This window comes from Megalops cyprinoides, chromosome 1 (genome assembly GCF_013368585.1).
Source record: "Megalops cyprinoides isolate fMegCyp1 chromosome 1, fMegCyp1.pri, whole genome shotgun sequence".
NCBI classification, from domain to species: domain Eukaryota; kingdom Metazoa; phylum Chordata; class Actinopteri; order Elopiformes; family Megalopidae; genus Megalops; species Megalops cyprinoides.
The window spans coordinates 23,989,457-24,008,108 of NC_050583.1; the positions used below are offsets into that span (position 1 = coordinate 23,989,457).

Sequence of the window (18,652 nt, forward strand, 5' to 3'; positions counted from 1 at the left end):
AATATTAAATTGTCCGTATAATAATATAATAATATAAAATGTATCCACCTCTTATTCAACAAAAATGATAATGATAGTAACACCAGTATTTAATTTAAACCGCTTGCAGAATATGCGACTGTTCCAATATTAAGTATTATTTTGAGTAATAATTAAATGCTAAATTAAGATGGAAATTAAAATAATATATTTTAATATAAGAACAACAATAACAATTGTGATGTCATTTATTGTATGTAATTTCTTTGAAATGTCTTTTAAATTTCTTTGAAATTTATTAAGATGTGTATTTATGTAGTTACGATACACTTACTATTAATTGCTGTAAAATGGAATATCATCACTGAGAAACAAAGTATTGTTGTTTCCAGTAACATATTAAAGTTCATTTCAATATAAATTTAATGACAGTAATGGGCAATTGAAGTATACTAAAGTCAATAACACAGTGAATAACTATGTGACAATTGGCTTATAGTAGGGACATGCATAAAACTAAAGCTTTGCTCTTCCATCCAGGAATGTGAGACTTTTGAGAAGTGTTGTCCCAATGTTTGTGGCAACAGGAGCTGTGTGGCAGCCCGCTACATGGATGTCAAAGGGAAAAAGGGTCCCATGGGAATGCCCAAGGAAGCAACATGTGACAAGTTTATGTGCACTCAGCAAGGCTCAGAGTGTGACATCTGGGACGGGCAGCCAGTGTGCAAGTGCAAAGACCGCTGTGAGCGGGAGCCCAACTTCACCTGCGCCTCAGACGGCATGACCTACTACAACAAATGCTACATGGATGCCGAAGCCTGCTCCAAGGGCATCTCTCTGTCTGTGGTGACCTGTAGGTACCACCTCACCTGGCCCAACACCAGTCCCCTGCCTGTGGAGACCACTGTCCGTCCAACCACAGCTCTTCTGGAGACCACACCCATGGATGTGCAGCTGCCCGTCATGACGAACAACCCAGCCCACCAGTCCGTGTTCGTGGGCGAGACAGCCAGCTTCCTGTGTGAGGTGACGGGAAGACCCAAGCCAGAGATCACATGGGAAAAACAAGTGGAAGGGAAAGAGAACATTGTCATGAGGCCTAATCATGTCCGCGGGAACGTGGTGGTCACCAACATCGCCCAGCTGGTCATCTATAATGCCCAGATCCAGGACACTGGCATCTACACCTGTACAGCCAAGAATGCAGCAGGTTCCATACATGCACACTTCCCCCTTTCTGTGATCCAGAGGGACCCTGTCAAGAAGGAAGAACACAAAAACTCCACTCTCTTTCCGGTGGAGGAGTGTCTGAAGGTGCCAGACAGTGGGGACTGTGGAGAGGAGAGAATGAGCTGGTACTATGAGGCCAAGAAGAACAACTGCTTCACTTTCACCTATGGTAACTGCAACAATAATATGAACCACTTTGATACGTATGACTCCTGCATGCACTCCTGTGGGGGAGAGCTGGCCAGCCCCTGTGGTCTTCCAAGTTTGCAGGGTCCCTGCAAAGCCTACGAGCCCCGCTGGGCATACAGCAGCTTGACGAAGCAATGCCAGTCCTTCATCTATGGGGGCTGCGGAGGCAATGAGAACAACTTTGAGAGCAAAGAAGCTTGCGAGGACGCTTGCCCCTTCCCCAAGAACCAAAACTGCAAGATGTGCAAGCCGCGGCAGAAAATGGTGACCAGCTTCTGCAAGAGTGATTTTGTGATCCTGGGTCACATGACAGAGCTGACGGAAGATCAAGACTCGGGCCATGCCCTCATCACAGTGGAAGAGATCCTAAAAGATGAAAAGATGGGGCTCAAGTTTTTTGGCAAGGAACCCCTGGAGGTCACACTGCTGAACATGGACTGGACTTGCCCCTGCCCCAACATCACCAACACCGACAGCCAGGTTATCATCATGGGGGATGTGCACAACGGCATGGCTATCCTGCAACCCGACAGCTTTGTGGGCATATCCAGCGCCCGCCGTGTACGCAAGCTGCGAGAAGTCATCCACAAGAAGACCTGTGACATTTTGAAAGAGTTTCCCAGTATTCAGTAGACAGCATCTTCGGGTTCTGTGACAACATGCTGTACATACTATGACTGTACTGACCTTCTCAAAGATTTAAAAGACAGCATGATTATAAAGGTAAATTGGTATAGCTCCTGAAGGGGTATGGGTTAAAATCTTCAACTGAAATCAATTTAAACAAACAATGGTAGTACTTTTTGTCATTTTTTTTACTTGCCATTTCACTTGCCTACCTTTTCTCTACTTGACATGCTTTCATTATCTGTCATTCACTTTATTTATTTTATATGCACAGCTGCTTGTTTATACAGTATTTGCTTGGCAAATTGCTTGTTAGATGGTTCAACACTTGCAATTCTATGAAACCCTGTCCAGATTGATAGGTTAAACTCACTTAACACATCTAAAATACAGCACTTTATTAGTCAGGAAATGTGCAATGAAATCGGAGTACATCAGCTTGAACAAATTATTCAAGTTGTCACAGTAATATGTAAGAGTCTCTCTTGTGTTGCTCTGATGTCATGGTTTGTGGAGCTGTATTTGCTTTGAAGGGGGTAACAGCTTGGTCAAAGAGGTTGAAAAACAAGCCTTTGTTTTGGTTTGTTTTTCAAAATCTCTATACTCCTCCTGCTTGTCTTTTTATGCTTGGAAGGAATTTCACTTATAACTTTAAGCTACAGAACTGGCTCGTCTTAAGCACTTATAATGTTCTACACATTTATCTGATATGATTATCAGAGCTTTGCCTTAATTTCATTTTTCTTCATGATTTAAATTACATAATGCCTTTCAGGCAGTAGCTCAAATCCACTTTTGCGCCTTAAAGTTCAAGTTTTCAATGTTATGAGTAGTTAAAGGCTTTTAATGTTATGAGTAGTTAATGGTTAGTTATGGTCATCTGGGAGGACATGCTGTAAACCTTTTGTAATATATTCTGAATCATATTCGCTCAAAGCACTTGAACAAGTTGTAATATATTTCCTCTAAGGTCAATTACTACAGACTCCAGGAATCAGAGTGTTTATATTTTCAAATGTAGCACCTTGTAATTCTGCTAGAATATGAATGTACATTTTTTGTGCCTGATTTGCATTTTCTATTTATTTTGTGCTCCTCTCTTCTATCGCTTACGTGAGTTGAATAAAGCAGCGCTTTCATACAATTTATCCTCCTTAAGCACTTAATAAAATTTCTTGTCAAAATAATAGTAGTGACACAGCTGTATTTTATTTCAAGGTATTTTTTTTTCTGCTGATGCATTTTGCATTTTCTTACACATAACACTATTACATTCCTGACAGAAACAAATAATAAAAACATTATGAAACCAAACTCTTGAGTGGGTCATTTTATTTCAAAGTGTTTTAATCTGTAATTCATTATTTCATATTTTTATGACATTTGCATTATTTTCAGACATGCATATTAGGCTCTTTTCATGATCTGATTTTAACTGAATTTGTTTGCATGACTACTTCAGACTGGTTGGTGTGTAACAACAGGGGGATATTTTATGATGGCATTGCCCTCCCCCCCCCCCCCTTGTAGCCCTCACATTAATTATCAAGCAGGTCACATTCTTGCTCTGGTCTGGAGAAGTAGTGGGCCTTGGGGGATAGGGTCCAGTCAGACAGTGAGTTCAGTTGGAGTCTGGTCTTTGACATTCCACTCCTTGCTGATCTTTCATGCATGTGGAGCTGGGAGACCTCACTCCTGAGCCCTGTGGAGGAATGACCCCCCTTCCTCATCACAACAGGCCAACTTCAGCCAAATACTGACCCCTTCACAGTAGGCCAGGCTGGAGAGAGGAGTCTTGCTGATAGACGAAACAGTATTTTAATACAAGATTTGAACTTTTGACTTTCAACAACCAAAGATGTAGACAACTTCCTTCAAACAAGGTCTGACACATGGGGCCTGGGGCCTGACACATGGCCTCCCAGCTTTCCAGGGTGGGCTTCAGACGTCTGTTACCTCAGGCCAAGCACAGAGAAAACTCTTGACCTTATAAGCTAGGAGTGAAAAAAGAGGACTAAGAGAAAGAAAGTTTTTCATTCAAAGGCTGCCAAATGTTAAGTGCAGTCATCAGATTCATTTGCATCTGAGAGCTGGAACAACCCAGGGGATTGCAATGTCCTGACCCTCTGCAACTCTAGCTGTAACACTTGGGAAACGATTGATGAAACCATATCTTTGTGCTGGGGGGAATACTTTCAAAGCATGTGTCAAAGTTTCTGAAATTAGTATTAGGGAAGTAGGTGAACAGAAATTGATCTACTAATTACACATAGCCCAGGATGGACAAAAATATAATGTGTTTTTGCGTGTGTGTGTGTGTGTGTTTTTGTGAGAAAGAGAGAGAGAGAGTGTGAATGTGTGTTTTCTTGCTGTACACCTTTACCTCCGCTATGTAATAGCGAGTCTGGTATGAGAGAACAGACCACAAAACCAACATCAGTCTTAACCCCCACACAAGTTGAGTGAGCGTGAGGCGATGACAGTCTTTGGATCTGCGCTTTGAATGGCTGACCTGTCGAGAATGATGAAGGAGAACTGGGAATGGTTTTCCAGGCTGCCCTTGAATCCCCCTCAGGTCTGCACATGGCCTTGACTCTCACTCTGAAAAAGCTTTCCTCTCCCAAAGACTTGTAATGGCCCATTATATCTACTGCCCCTTGTGGCATCGTAAAAGTTTATTCTTTTGTATTGCTGCTCTCCAAAGTCTGGGTAACAGAGGAAAGGTTTGCACAGGAAACCTCCAGTGTTTCTGCATAGGGTCTGCTTCTTTCATCATTTGCCAAGGCCCTTTTCAGGCTTGTGCTGTGCTTGTGAGTCTGGGGGGCCGAAGACAGATTTTGGGAAGGTGGGAGTCCAGTCCCTTTGTAGTGGGCTGTTATTTCCATCTGGCTTTGAGAGGAACCAATAGCAAACCAATGAAATCATTTTGTATTGGGTCGCTGTAAGGAATAAAATGTCTGTGTTAATTGTATGCTTCTAATGAGGCTTTCAAAACTGATGTGTTCTAGTAACTATTAACTATTATAATAGAAAATGAAGTTTTAGAGGTCTTAGATACCATTAATATCTAATTAATTCTATTTATTAAATTAATTAATTATTCTATTAATTCTGCCACTATTTGCTCCCACCCAACTCTCAAAATAATGTTCTGCCTGTTAAGATTTTAGTAATATTTATCAGATAAAAGTATTACTAAAGACTGCTGTAAGACTTTTCTAGAGTGAGCGTTTCACAGGTGCTAATATAAAAGGTTTCCGTTTTCAGCACTGCAGAGTCTGGGCTGTTTAGAACACAAAACTGACAGCACTTTCCTAAATCTGAGGGGGTCTATCATCATTACCACAGGTCACATGCTCACTGCACAAACTGGCCAGGTTCCAGGAAACAACAAGCAGCACTGAGGAGCTGTGCAAAGCTGAAAATTATGACAGTCTTTTTCTTGATGATGGCAAAAAAAAGTGTTTAGTTTGTTTACCCTATGATTATATAACTACTGAGCAAACTGTAAACAAAGAATAATTGAAAAGGAATGTAAAGATCACAAAGGTGTCCGTAAATACCTGATATTTTTTTCCTGGCATAACACTGATTACATTATTACATCACAAGACAATCAAGAATGAACTTTAAATCTTCAATCTGCGTGATGCATAGCAGACACTTTTGGGGCCAGAATGTTTGCCACACATACACCACACATCAGACATAATTATCAATTGGCCAGATAGAAAGCATAATTTAGCGATACACCAGGGAAACCCCCTACTCTTTGCCATAACTGACATTATTTGATCTTTAATGACCAAAGTTAACCAGGACCTCAGTTTAACATCTCATGTGAAAGACGGCATCTTCCACAGCACAGTGTCTCTGTGACTGTACTTGGGTGTTGGTCATCTCTTAGGTCCAGACAGAACACTGCCTCAACAGAACTTCTAAAAGCAGCATGGTTTGCCCACCAGGACTCCCATTCAAGAATTAACAAGGCCCAGTTCGGTTTAGTTTCAGCTATCAGAATGTTGCAGGAAGCTGTGACTGCTAGCCAAAATTTACAGGCACAAATAAACTCACCTGTCCAAAGAAATTACCTGTTCAAACCACACAATCACAATGTTATGAGCTGAAAACGCATCAATGTTTTGCTGCCTACATTTAAGAACAATAAAGTCTTGTCACTCACATTAACCCCTTACCTGTCATACTGTTAATTGACCCGGAAGGTGAGTAAACAGTTATTGATTGTGATTGTCCATTTTTGGATGTGTTCAACGGATGAATTCAGGCTGCATTGTGGTTCTCTGGCTAAATGTTTTTCGCTACCACAGTGATATATCAGCTGAATGGAATGTATGATGGTTTGTCATGAGGGAAATAGACTTAGCCCAGTAGCCTAGTTAGGTTACATTATGTTGCTGTGGCTCTGAGACACTGTAGACAGGGTGTCAGACTGTGGAGTAAGTTTTTAGAATCATACAGTATATGTGTGTATGGCATGTGTGTATGTGCATGCATGTATGTTATAAAAGTTCAAGTAAGACAGTAACATACAGTAGTTGCATTAACAACAAGAGCAAAGTGTCCTCCTCTGTTTCATGGGGAGGAACTGAGTCGTATAAGGAAGGAAGTAGTTGTATAGGCAAGACGCCACAATTTAGAGGAGCGGTATTTCAGAATCATGTTACACGCGAAACTGCTTGGCTTCTCAAATCCTTTATTACCTTGGTTCTGAAAAATTTTTGAATCACGTAATAAAGCTATTTGTAAAATCTGGATTTATAAAAGGAAAGAATAAATCTAGATCAACATCTACTTCGTGTGTTCCTCTCAAGTAATGCACGTAATGTTTGTGGTGCAGACAATGTGCCGTGAGAACAAGACTAGTTAGATAATAGAATTTGTTTTATTAGGTGGGCCCAGACAGGATCATAAGTATCCATTTCTGGTCTGTGAAGTGCACTTGACCTCACCTCAGTATCCCCACCAGTTCAACTCGGTTTCAACTGATCCATCTGATCTCACTTCTTGTTTATTGGTGTAAATATCTCCCTGAAGCAAGTATCTCACAGTTTCAAGTAGGACAGAAACAGTGGGGTTTGCAGGAATGGCAGTGATCTGTGTAGGAATGCCAGCAGGTTTCTTGGCACACATGCTATTATATGAGCCTGAGTCCAAAGTGTTTGTGTTTGGAGCACAGAGAGTATAATAAGTTCAAAGGCTGTACACTCTAGACAGGTTACATGTTAAAGACCCATAGGTGGAATTGTTTTCGCAGCTGTAAAGTATCTCCAGTTTCAATGCAAGAACATACCAACCTCTGAGAGATTTATCTGACCACCACAGTTTTATGAAGCTTGGGCTGGCTGTCTCTGTCTGTGAAAGTCAGAATCTTTATCAAGAGAATTACTTCTGCTTTAATTACTACAAAACTACAAAACTACAACAAAAATATCATAAGGATTAAATCCTATGTTGCAAGTGTCCCAAGCAAAAAGGTGAGTGCCTCATTATGAAATGTGGCAGTTCAGTGCAAACACATGCAATCAAAGCCTTGCAGATTACAGTGCAATAAACCTGGATATTGAATTTAATAGCATGAATAAAGAATAGTAAAAATACTCACTCTTCAATATTTCCATAAAAAGGAGAAATAGGTCAGTGCTGCAAAGAATCTGAGTGTACATGTGCTCTCTAAAACCAGCTTATTTTCAATTAAAATAGTACATATGTAAAACATGTGTGCAAGATCTTAAATTTTATGGCTCTGAATTTCAACGTCAGCATTAAAGCTGGCATCTTTTTTATTTTCCCACAGTAGCTTTATACAACAGCTTGATTTTTTTTTTTGTTATTGGGAGCAAATGTCTCATTTAAACTTTGCTAAATCAGCATCAGCAACTTTAAGGCATAGTCTCCATCTGGCCTCATTGTAACAACCAGCCAGTTTTTTTCTTGTCTTCTGCAGTTAACGATGGAAAAAGATTCCTTTGTCTTGAATACACAGATGTCAAAATGCATCAGCATTGGCCACTCACCCCACAGCACACAAAGTCCCACTGGAATAAAGGTTGATTTATGATGAACACCATATACCACTGCATTATAAAGCAGCCCTTGCTATCAACACTTTCAGCTGGCTGTGCTGGCTAAGGACAATAACTGTCAGGCAATTTGTGTATTGTAGTTGGAACAAGTGACAGGTCATTTAAACATATGTATTGCGTCTGAGATTTTTTTTTTTTACCTTAGTATGCTTATATATGTTCAGTGTAATAGACTCGGTCCTGTAATTACTGAGAACAACTTCCAGAACCATAACAAAATCTAGGTTTGGATTGAATGCAAAAAAATTTAAAGTAGAAAAACAAAATAGTTAAGTGTGGCAGCATAATAGTGTTTTAATATTTTTAACTTTGATTTATATTCTCCCAGTTATTAATATTTTCACAGTCTCATTTTTCAGGCTGTCACTGTTTTTTTCTTCTTGCCTGTGATCTTTCAGTCTCCTTATTTTATTTTTTTCAATCACATTTTTTGACAGGGGGGTGCATCTTTGTCTGTACCATCAGCACACTTGAGGTAACCACATCCTTTGGAGATGTTCAAAACCATGGAAAACAAAGGAAGGTGGCACAATTTTTATTTTGCACTCAGGGAAAATTGGAACTACAAGAGAAAAAAATTGCTCATGACATACTGCCACTGTGTAAATCCAAATCAAGCAAGATTTTTTTACCATAGTGTTTGTGAAGGTAAAACTAAACCTCTTCCCATTTGGTCTTCTTAACCTGGATAGTAAGATACACTGCCATTATTTCACCAGCACGTTGCATGGTTTATGTTAGTTAAAGTGAATGGTGGGGCACACTAGGCAGCTAGCTGTGTTTTATAAAGTAAATCTGAAAGGTAAAGTTATTGAAACACAGAGAATATCTTTCAGAGCTGGCTAGCTTTATGACAGAAGCATGTAAGCTAATGCAAGACAATTAGCTTAGCAAGCTCACTAAGTGGCCTGATTGTTAGCTTTTAGGTCTGGCTGACCCCTATGACTTGAGTTCCAAATTGGCCATGTCATTTGCCAACAATGACCAGGATACCACAACAGAGGAGCAAATTGGCTTTGTTCTGCCGGTGATATGGGTGGGTAAGTTGGGTCGAGGGTTGGTAGGTTGGCCAGGTCTTCCTTGTGTCACTGCTCTCAGATACGTTGGAATTCATCACATGCTGCAGAGCTGCTCGGATGACATCAAGAGTAGTCGCTTTCATTACATGACTGTCCACTCCACTTCATGCACTGAACCTTACCTCAGAAGCTCCTCAGTATGACTGCAAAACTAGGTTTCACAGGTCTAATTATACAGAGCAGACTTTGAAGATTACCAGTGGTATGTTAATCATGTACCAGTCTTGATGCACATGGATATGTAGGGATTTTTCTCAGTTAGGGCACACTCACATTTGGTTGGCTTGGGTGCCCCATGCAAGCTCTCTAAGCTGTCATGTGTTATGAAACTAACCACTTGTTGTAAACAAATTATTTCACAGAAAAAGTTTCAGTCCTGAATGGCTTAGTTGGTTTAAGGTGCTTGTTCTGAGTGCAGGCCAAGCCCCATAGCCCAAACTTGGCTTTGTCATTTGCCAACAATTATTTCAAGTGAGTGGTGGCATGGGGTGGGGTGGATTTAATTGTCCCCTTGTTCCCCATGGCCTGGGTCCTCTTTTTATGCACCTTGTGAGTCATGCAGATGATGTCAGTGTAGACATATCTACCCTGCCCAGTGTACATTTGGCTGCTTGCTCTGCTGTGATGAGGTGACTACAACTGAGGTGACTACAAACTGCTGGCATGTCAGGTCAACTTGCTCATTAACCTTTCGTTCATCAGCTGAATGGGTCATTCACACCATTTATATATGCCATATAACAACATGGTTAATTTGTCAACATTTAGACAAGCACTGAGACCTTGAAACAGCACTTTTACAAGAACTGCAATGTACTATGTCACTCTGTGAATTAGCTATGATCACGTAAAACCACCACCAAGGTGTTGCACCCACCTGGGTGGTGCACACCAACCAGAACTCTTATCAAACATGAGCTGAGGAGGAAAATTATTTAGCCAGTTAAACTGGGGGAACATTAAGTGCCTAAACTGAAAGAACATACTTTGGCCCGTACACCAGGGAACCCTCCTACTTTCATTAATACCAGTGGATATTGAATGATGACAGTGAAACACTTTAACACCTTTAACACCTTGTACAAAAGACAGCATCTCCAGTAACATAGTGACTTATCATTGTAGTAGGCTATTGGTCTCCCTTTTGGTTCAACGGGAAAATCGTACCCTATTGGCTCACCAACATCACCTCTAGCAGTAACCTGGCTTTCCTGGCAGGTGTCCCATCCAAGCATTAACATTAGCCATATCAACATTAGCCCAGCCCCACATAGCTTCAGGCACCAGACATGAGAAAGTTACATGGTGGCACAGCTCCTGGCTATGTAATTAGGGAGAACATTCATCCATTCATCCTTTTTCAGATAGCTTTTACTGGTGAGGGCAGCCATAAGCAGGAAGGACCAGACTACCTTTTTCCCCTGTGCAACAGATTCCAGCTCCTCCTAGGGGATCACCAAACATTTCCAAGCTATCCTAGAGATGTTATCCTTCCAGTTCGTTCTGGGTTGACCCTGGGGGTCTCCAGCCAGTGGGGCATGCCTAGTAGAACTCCCTACCAGATGCCTGAACCCCCTCAACTGACACCTCTTGGAGGAGTAATGACTGCCCTCTGAGCCTCTCCTGGATCTCCAACCTCTTTGCCCTATTGCTGAAACTAAGCCTTGTGAGCCTGCTGCTTGTAACATTAATCTCTTCTTCTATAATCATAGATGAGGATGCAAGCATATATCCTCATGTAGACCAGTTGCTTTGTTTGAAACTTCAGGTCCTTCTTTATCATCTGAGATTAGTACAGAATCTGAAACGTTGCCACTGTCATATCAATCTGACAATTAGCCTCAGGTTCTAACATGCCATTACTCACAAGCATGATCTTAAGGTTCTTAATCACCTCGACTAAGGAGGAGCTCCACAGCTACTACCCCTCTGACCTTGGACGTCATTCATCAACCATGTTTGCACATACATTTCATTTTAATCTACATATGTGCACTGTCACAAACTCTGCCATTTATCAGAGTGGAAATTTGCATGGAAACAGTCTTACACATATGCACCATATGGATGAACATTTCCTTGTGGGTGAATACAAAAAGCGTAACTCCAGTGCATCTTGATAGTAACTCCATAACTGTCATGTTGGGCCATTTTGGATTTTTAATAGAATATTACATCAAGGGCATCTTACATAAAGTTCAATTTTGAGCGCCAGGAACAGAAAATACAGACACATTGTTTGCAGATCATTTGCAGTAATACATAGATTAAAAGCAAAAGAGATTGGCATTGGCCATTGAGAAAGGCATTGCACACTTTCTTTAATGGTATTGTACTGTATGTATTTACTGTATTGTTTTGTATGGTATAGTTCTGTTTGCATTTATGTTGTTAAAATTGACACCTGCACAAGAGAAATTCTTTGTACATTAGAACCTGGAGAATAAAGTTCTGATTCTGACTCTGAAATGAAATCTACATTGCTGTAAGATTAATGACACATGAACACAACTTTTTACAGGGGGGGATTTTTTATTTTACTTTTTCACCCAACTTTAGTAGTAGACGAGTAGGAGTGTGAGGTGAAGTGCATGACTATTTTTCACACTACAAGTCCCAAATGACGTCAGATGATAGGTGCATCGTCATAATACTATAGTTATTGGCACTCAGATGAGTTCCAGGGTGTAGAGAAGAGGACCTTGGTTGTCCTACCTACCCAAATCAGCTCCTGGTCATTGTTGGCAAATGACACAGCCAGTTTCAGACCCGGGCCATAGGGCTCAGCCTGCTTTGAGCGAAGCACTTATTCTGTCTGAGCCACTTGAGAATCTCAAACATAACTAAGTTTAGAAGTTTATTTATCTATATCTGTTATGACATAACAGAATCTGTAAAGAGCATGTTCCAGTTTGCGGTTCAGATTGGAAAATGAGTCTATTGTTAACTGTGGAACACCAGCGACAAAACTGCAGGACTCTCTGTGTTTGAGAGAGGTAGAGCAGGGTATCAGTGTCATGCTGAGAGATAATGATTCCCTTTTGCCCAGTCTTGTGTGCAATGTTAGGTTTCCTGCTTGCAACTTCGGATCAACCCATTTCTATAAGTCTCTGGCACTTTGATGAAGCTGAAATAAAAGCAAGTGTAATTTTCTTCCAAGCAGTAGTTTAATTTTTTTGCTCGCAGAACCACTGCCAAGACCATCAAACAAAACATTTTTTCAGCCTTACAATCTTGACACTATTATTTCTGACTCAGATTCAGAGAAATTCCTTTCCTTTTTGTTCTCACTGCCGGAGATATCCAAGTCCTCACCCAGGATATCAGATGTGTTCGTCCTGAGGGGGGGGCGTTGAACTCCTGCCACAATGAATTCTCAACCAGACATTCCCAGACGACCCATACTGACATATTGGGCCTCCCATGTCTGTCTGGGGTGTTGGACCCTGCTCAGCCCACATGGTGATCAGATGACAACTCTGCCCTTGCCTTTACATGGGTGTCCAGAACATGCGGCCTGACAGTAAACATGCAGTCTGACAGTAAAATTACAGGTACTAACTCGATCAATGGCCTTTGGCTCTGCAATTAGGCATGTCTCTGATCAACCTTTTGTTTGATCATAATGTTTTTTATGCCTAATCCATGGCTGGCACAGAAGCCCAATAACAATCAAGAGTCAGAATTGGTGATGCCCTACAGGCATATCCATCACTGTCTGTGTGAGTGTTGAAAGTTGGATGTTGGGATACATCACAAAGAGTGTGGATTATCAAGCCTTATATTTATGTTATAGAATCACTTTGGCTGGCAACTTTTCGAACATTGTGTCTGGTTCTTTGCACCACACATTGAAGCTTTCAAAAAACTACAGATAATATCAACAATGTACTTTCTGAAGATTTTTGATACACAAAAGTATTATTCTTCAGGCATCAGGTGTTAAAGTCATGAAGACACAGTGTACTGTAGACAATATAATGTGCTTTTCTCCTTGTTAAACTTTGCAGTTACAGAGAAGCCAAACTTTAGATGCAAAATCTGCGGGTAAATCATGGCTATAAAAAAGACACAGAGGTGGAATAAGCTTGAATGACTAATGATGCACTGTAATTGCTTCATATGCTGGGGATGGACACGCCAGCCCAGCTTTATTTGTGGTACACAAATGCTGACACCTGCTGGCAATAGAGCAGAGTGTGTTATTCTCAAAGTAGAGGATTCACTCTACCCAAAAAGACCTGTTTTGGACCTGATTTTTACCTAATCGTGGAAGTTGTGCACATCAGCATCTGCCTTCAATGAGTAACTATGGGCTCTTTGGTGTCTCACGAGCATCAAATCAGTTTGGTCAGTGGTTCCAATCAATATGGTTGAGTTTGTAAGTGATCAACACATTGCTCTTCCCTACCTACAGGAGAATGGAACAATGTTCTGGTAAACCATTTTTATAATTTGAAGTCTAAATTTGACAATCTTAAAATTTTCATTTTGGGGGTGTGATTAGCATAATGTGGTGACCTGCATTCTGCTGTTTTCATACATTTTTAGTAATAGAATACTTTTTCTATTTTAGCAATATATGTACCATATTTAAGTCATTATTTTGTTATTATCCAGAAGTAGACTTTTAATTGTATTATTCATTGTTTAATTTCAGTTTTCTCTTTTTTGTTTGCTTGTTTGCCATGTAATGCTTCTTGCAGTGTTCTTTGCCTATATATGTAATATTCATGAAGCTTTTATAAAATAAAACATTCACTGATGCAAGAGGCTGAAACCCCTTCTCTGGGCTTTTTTTAAAGTTCACCTTCCATGTATTCATATATACATATCTTAGTGTTTTCATATGTGGTGTTTTAAATAAACTGTTTTATAAACCGCAGTTGTCATAAATTTGTCTCTGTGACTTGAATTAAAACTTTGTTTCTCCTTTTTAATTGTGTTTTTTGATTGCAACCTGAAATTAGAGGTCACTACAAACCCAAAATACCAATATGGTAACTGTGAAGAAGAACCTTCAGCTATTCTCCTAACCATTTAATTGTTAAATGTTTAAATGTTTTGCCTGTCAATGTTCAAGCTTGTCAGTAATTTAGCTCATTTTACATCAAATACATCTAACCAGTTAATTGTTTCATGGTTACTTGTCAATTTCGAATTGTCTTTGTGTAAGCTAGCCTTTGGTTGATTAGCCTCACCTGCCAATTAAGACCTTTCAAATACAGGTGTGTAGCTGCAGAGTAGGGAGGCTGTTTGAGCTGGGTTTTCACTGTGTGCTCAAAGCAGGTTCCTTTTTCTTTGTGGATTTTTAAAGTATGTTATTGTTGTTTGTAAGTTTTGTATTGCCTTTTTTGTGAGCATTGTAATTGAAGTCTGTTGTTAAAGATTTTCTTGGTAACATGATGTCCTGAATCATAAAATGCCCCAATATCCACCTTAACTAATGAGTATTTAAAAATTTAATGGACACCCTGATTTCTGATGGCACAGTCCTATGGCTAATATAGTAAGCATTCTTAAAAGCTTTTCTTTGACCTATAATGCCTTGTAAGAACCTACTGTATATATCACTTCAAAATATACTTGGTTCCAGATTTCTGAAAAAAAAAAAAATTGAAGTCCATCTTTGAAAAGTGGAAGTGGAAATTTGGAAGTGTATTTTGGATACACCAAATCACGCATGCAGAGAAGAATGAGACAAAGAATTTTCAGAAAGCTTCAAAAAAGTGATGTAAGTGCTTTCAGTAAGGATATCCTTTCTTCAAGGGTGTCAAATTCCAAGAGCTAAGATGAAATGTGACCTTTAAATAATTCAGTTATCCACCATACTAACCATGTTGGCACTGATTGTGTGAACAACAGCCAGCAGTACTCCAATCATCTGCGTGACAAATCTTGTTTGGAACATTGAAACAATTAATATAAGCAAGGTAAGCAATGAGCAGATTCCTATTTTTATACCCCAGCAAAGAAAATTCAGCCTGACTGAATGTCTCCACTTTCAAAAAATGCAATGGAGTAAAAGAAAATCCTACAGTCTCAAGGCCTGATTTGCAAAGGTATTGCCTGTTCACTGCTCATTAAAGAAGATGCTGTGTAGGCTTTAGTAATTAGTTGTAATGGAAGCAATAAACAATTAAAAATAATATAGGAAGCCGGACACCATGGGTGTTTCAGTGCAATATTTTCTTTCTATTTTTTTATTTTCTGATGTTGATGATGATGATGACAATTACAAAAATAGATACAACTTTTACAATTGGTTTGTTGTAAGAAATAATACATGAGACTTTGTACACTTCTAAAGGGCAGCAAGAGTGAGAGTTATCTGCAAATTTTGACATATTGTCCCACTGAGCACTTTGTAGTGTAGAATTCTGCCTTCTGAACTGTCTGCTATATTGGATTTGACAGGTGACAAATTAAAGGAAAACCCTGAATAAATGAGTGGAGAAACATAATGAATGCAGATGCTTCCACACAGGTGTACAGCATGGTACAATTAAGCAATTAACATCCAATCAAGCTCTGTGGCATGTATAAAAATGCTGAGCAGGCCCACTTGGTTATGATTTTGGATCAAGATGGCAAGATGAAAAGATCTAAGTGACTTTGAAAGAGGGTTCATTGTTGGGGCACGGATGGCAGGAGCTTCAGTCACAAAGACTGCTCAACTGGCTAGTGTTTCAGTAGGAACAGTGACTAAAGTGACATCTGCATTTAGATCTATGGGGAAGACATCAGTAAATAGGGTTGGAAATTGTGGTCGACAGCACACATTCGATGACCGTGATGCTCGAGCATTAGTGCGATATGTAAGGAAAAACAGAAGAGCAGCTCTTCCTCAGGTGACTGAGAATGTCAATGCAGGACGTGATCAGACTGTATCAGCACGAACAGTCCGTCAACAATTACATAGAGAGGGATATTATAGTAGGGCTGCAGTGCATAAATCCCTCATTACAAAGATGAATGCACATTTGAGAGTTCAGTGGTGCAAAACCCATAGGCACTGGTCTACAGAGATGTGGGGAAAAAAGTGATATGGTCAGATGAGTCATACTTCACCATGTTCTCGACAAGTGGGTGAGTGCATGTGTGGTGTACACCAAGAGAACGGTACAGGCCCGAATACTTGACCCCTACAGTGAGGGGGTCCGGTGGCTCTGTTATGCTGTGGGGGGCATTTTGCTGTCATGGTTTGGGTCCACTTGTCCCCTTAGAGGGAAGGGTCACTGCAAATCAGTACAAAGTTGTTCTGAGTGATCACTTTTATCCCATGATGAAACATTTCTATCCTGATGGGAGTGGTCTCTTCCAAGATGATAATGCCCCCATCCATAGGGCAAGAGGGGGTCACTGAATGGTTTGATGAGTATGAAAAGGATGTGAATCATATGCTATGGCCTTCGCAGTCACCAGATCTCAACCCAATATGGCAGATTTTGGGACGACATGTTAGACAGCGCTCTCCACCGCCATCATCAAAACACCAAATGAGGGAATATCTTTCTGAAGAATGCTGTTCCATCCCTCCAGTAGAGTTCCAGAGACAAAGTTGCCAGACTAAACAATTTACACATAATTGCTTTGATGGTCACTATTTGTTGAAGGGTAAAAACTTTTATCCAGAAGATGAGCAGTCTGCTAACCTATGCTATTTTATGCTCTTCATAAAATCTCAGTTGTTACATAGACAGGCAGCCAGGTCCTTCTGAACTGATTAGTCTTTTGGCATCAGTCCATGTGATTCTTATGAGGTTATCTTAATTGTGAAACAATTTGCTACCATCAAAAAAAGTTTTTTATGTCTGTTTTTGTAACAGACATAATTTTCAAATGACTTGTCAAAGGACATAGAAAGTTTCCTCAACCATCTGTAGGTCACCGTAGATTTCACGGCAACGTTTCAAAGTGCACTTTTTCCAAAGGAATAACCTGTAAAGACTTGACATCTCATGAATACTCCTCCTCAGAAATGTTTATGAAAACAAGAAATGGTGAAATACATTCCATGATTTTTTTTTGCATTCAGCATTCCATAATTCCTCTTGTTCTGGTGATACATCTTCATTTCTCAGTTTGTTTGGAAGTAATCATTCCAAATTAACTACATATTGGGATAACATGTTCAACAAACATGAAAGGCTCAAAAGAATGCATAGAAGTCAACCCTTACAAGGGCTTTTATCACACAATCAAATATCACCATAAACAAAAGAATAAACACAACAGATAAAGGCACAAAACTGAAGGAAGTTCCTGCACAGTCTATATGCTTTGTTTTTGTGTTATTTCCCATTTCATTTGGTCAGCTGAAGGGGCCTCCTATTTATGCATGTTTCTACTTCCCTCTTACCAGTACCTAATACATTCCTTACATTGCAATAGGCAGCAATTTTATACTCTCCCTTTTCCCATTCAAGCTCTCATCATTTATAATTCTGTTCATTACTGCAATTTGCAAATATTGATCTTTCATACTCTAGCACAGACTTGGCAGTGAATTTTGGCAGTGATACTGCTCTTATAGTTGGTTATCATCAGGATCTTCCTCCAAAGATCTTTCAAATTCCCAACATTTGGGACAAAATCTCTCATTCTGGCACCCATGCTGTAGTAGGTAACAGCAAAATGGCCCAGCAGTCTCCACAATGCAAGAGCACCCTCTGCCACTAGGAGTCAGTATGGCACTTCAATACATTTTTTGTGTTGCCATTGCATAACAAGTTGCTGCAGCCTTTTTGTTGTTATTATCAGCCAACAGGTTTGCTTTTAATATCTTCAGATAGTTTTTTTAGATAGTTTGTTTTTGTTTGTTGTTTTTTGCAGGCTATATGAATTTCATATCATATAACTCACATGTGCTCCATTGCCATGCACAATAAAAAGGTATGATTATTTCTTTCACTGTCTTGTAAATGTATGAGGTATATAGTTAGGGCAGAATATGCATTTGTAAATATGGATTTTAAAAATAGATTTCTCATTACCTATTAAGTTGACTTACGTAGGATATTATTTTAACAGCTAAGACTAAGAATTTGAGAGTGGAGGTAAAAGAAAAACATTTTGAAATTTGGGACTTTTTAACAGCGTAAGATCTTTTGAAACCAGTCTAAGACTAACATGATTTGAGTCTCTTTTTAAATGCTCTGTTACCTTCTGTAGCCAGCATTCTTCACTGACAGATTTACTCATTAAAACAATTAATGAGACGAGGGTCCATTTGGGCTCATTACGGTTCGCCTCCGAGTAATCTGCTGGCAAGGCCTCTACACAAGCTGTCCCCCATCTTCTAATGAAGGACTCGCAATTTTCTTCATGCTGACTTTGTCTAAAATAAGACCTAGACATGCAAAACAAGCTGGGCTCTGGGCCTGTGGGAAACATAACAGGGTTCTGAAAAAGAGTGAGTGACAAACTCTTTGGACTGTTTTT

The 18,652-nt window shown here is 39.8% G+C and overlaps 1 protein-coding gene across 1 annotated transcript; it reads left to right on the plus strand.

Moving 5' to 3' along the window:
* The first annotated feature begins 573 nt into the window (after nt 1-573).
* On the plus strand, nt 574-2,031 carry wfikkn2b (WAP, follistatin/kazal, immunoglobulin, kunitz and netrin domain containing 2b). Its single transcript, XM_036549345.1, has one exon. The coding sequence runs from the start codon at nt 589-591 to the stop codon at nt 2,029-2,031; it is 1,443 nt and encodes a 480-aa protein (XP_036405238.1). The 5' UTR covers nt 574-588.
* Nucleotides 2,032-18,652: the final 16,621 nt, after the last annotated feature.

Excerpts from the sequence above, each read along its gene's own strand:
- wfikkn2b (XM_036549345.1), top strand. The coding sequence starts at position 589 with ATGGATGTCAAAGGGAAAAAGGGTCCCATGGGAATGCCCAAGGAAGCA.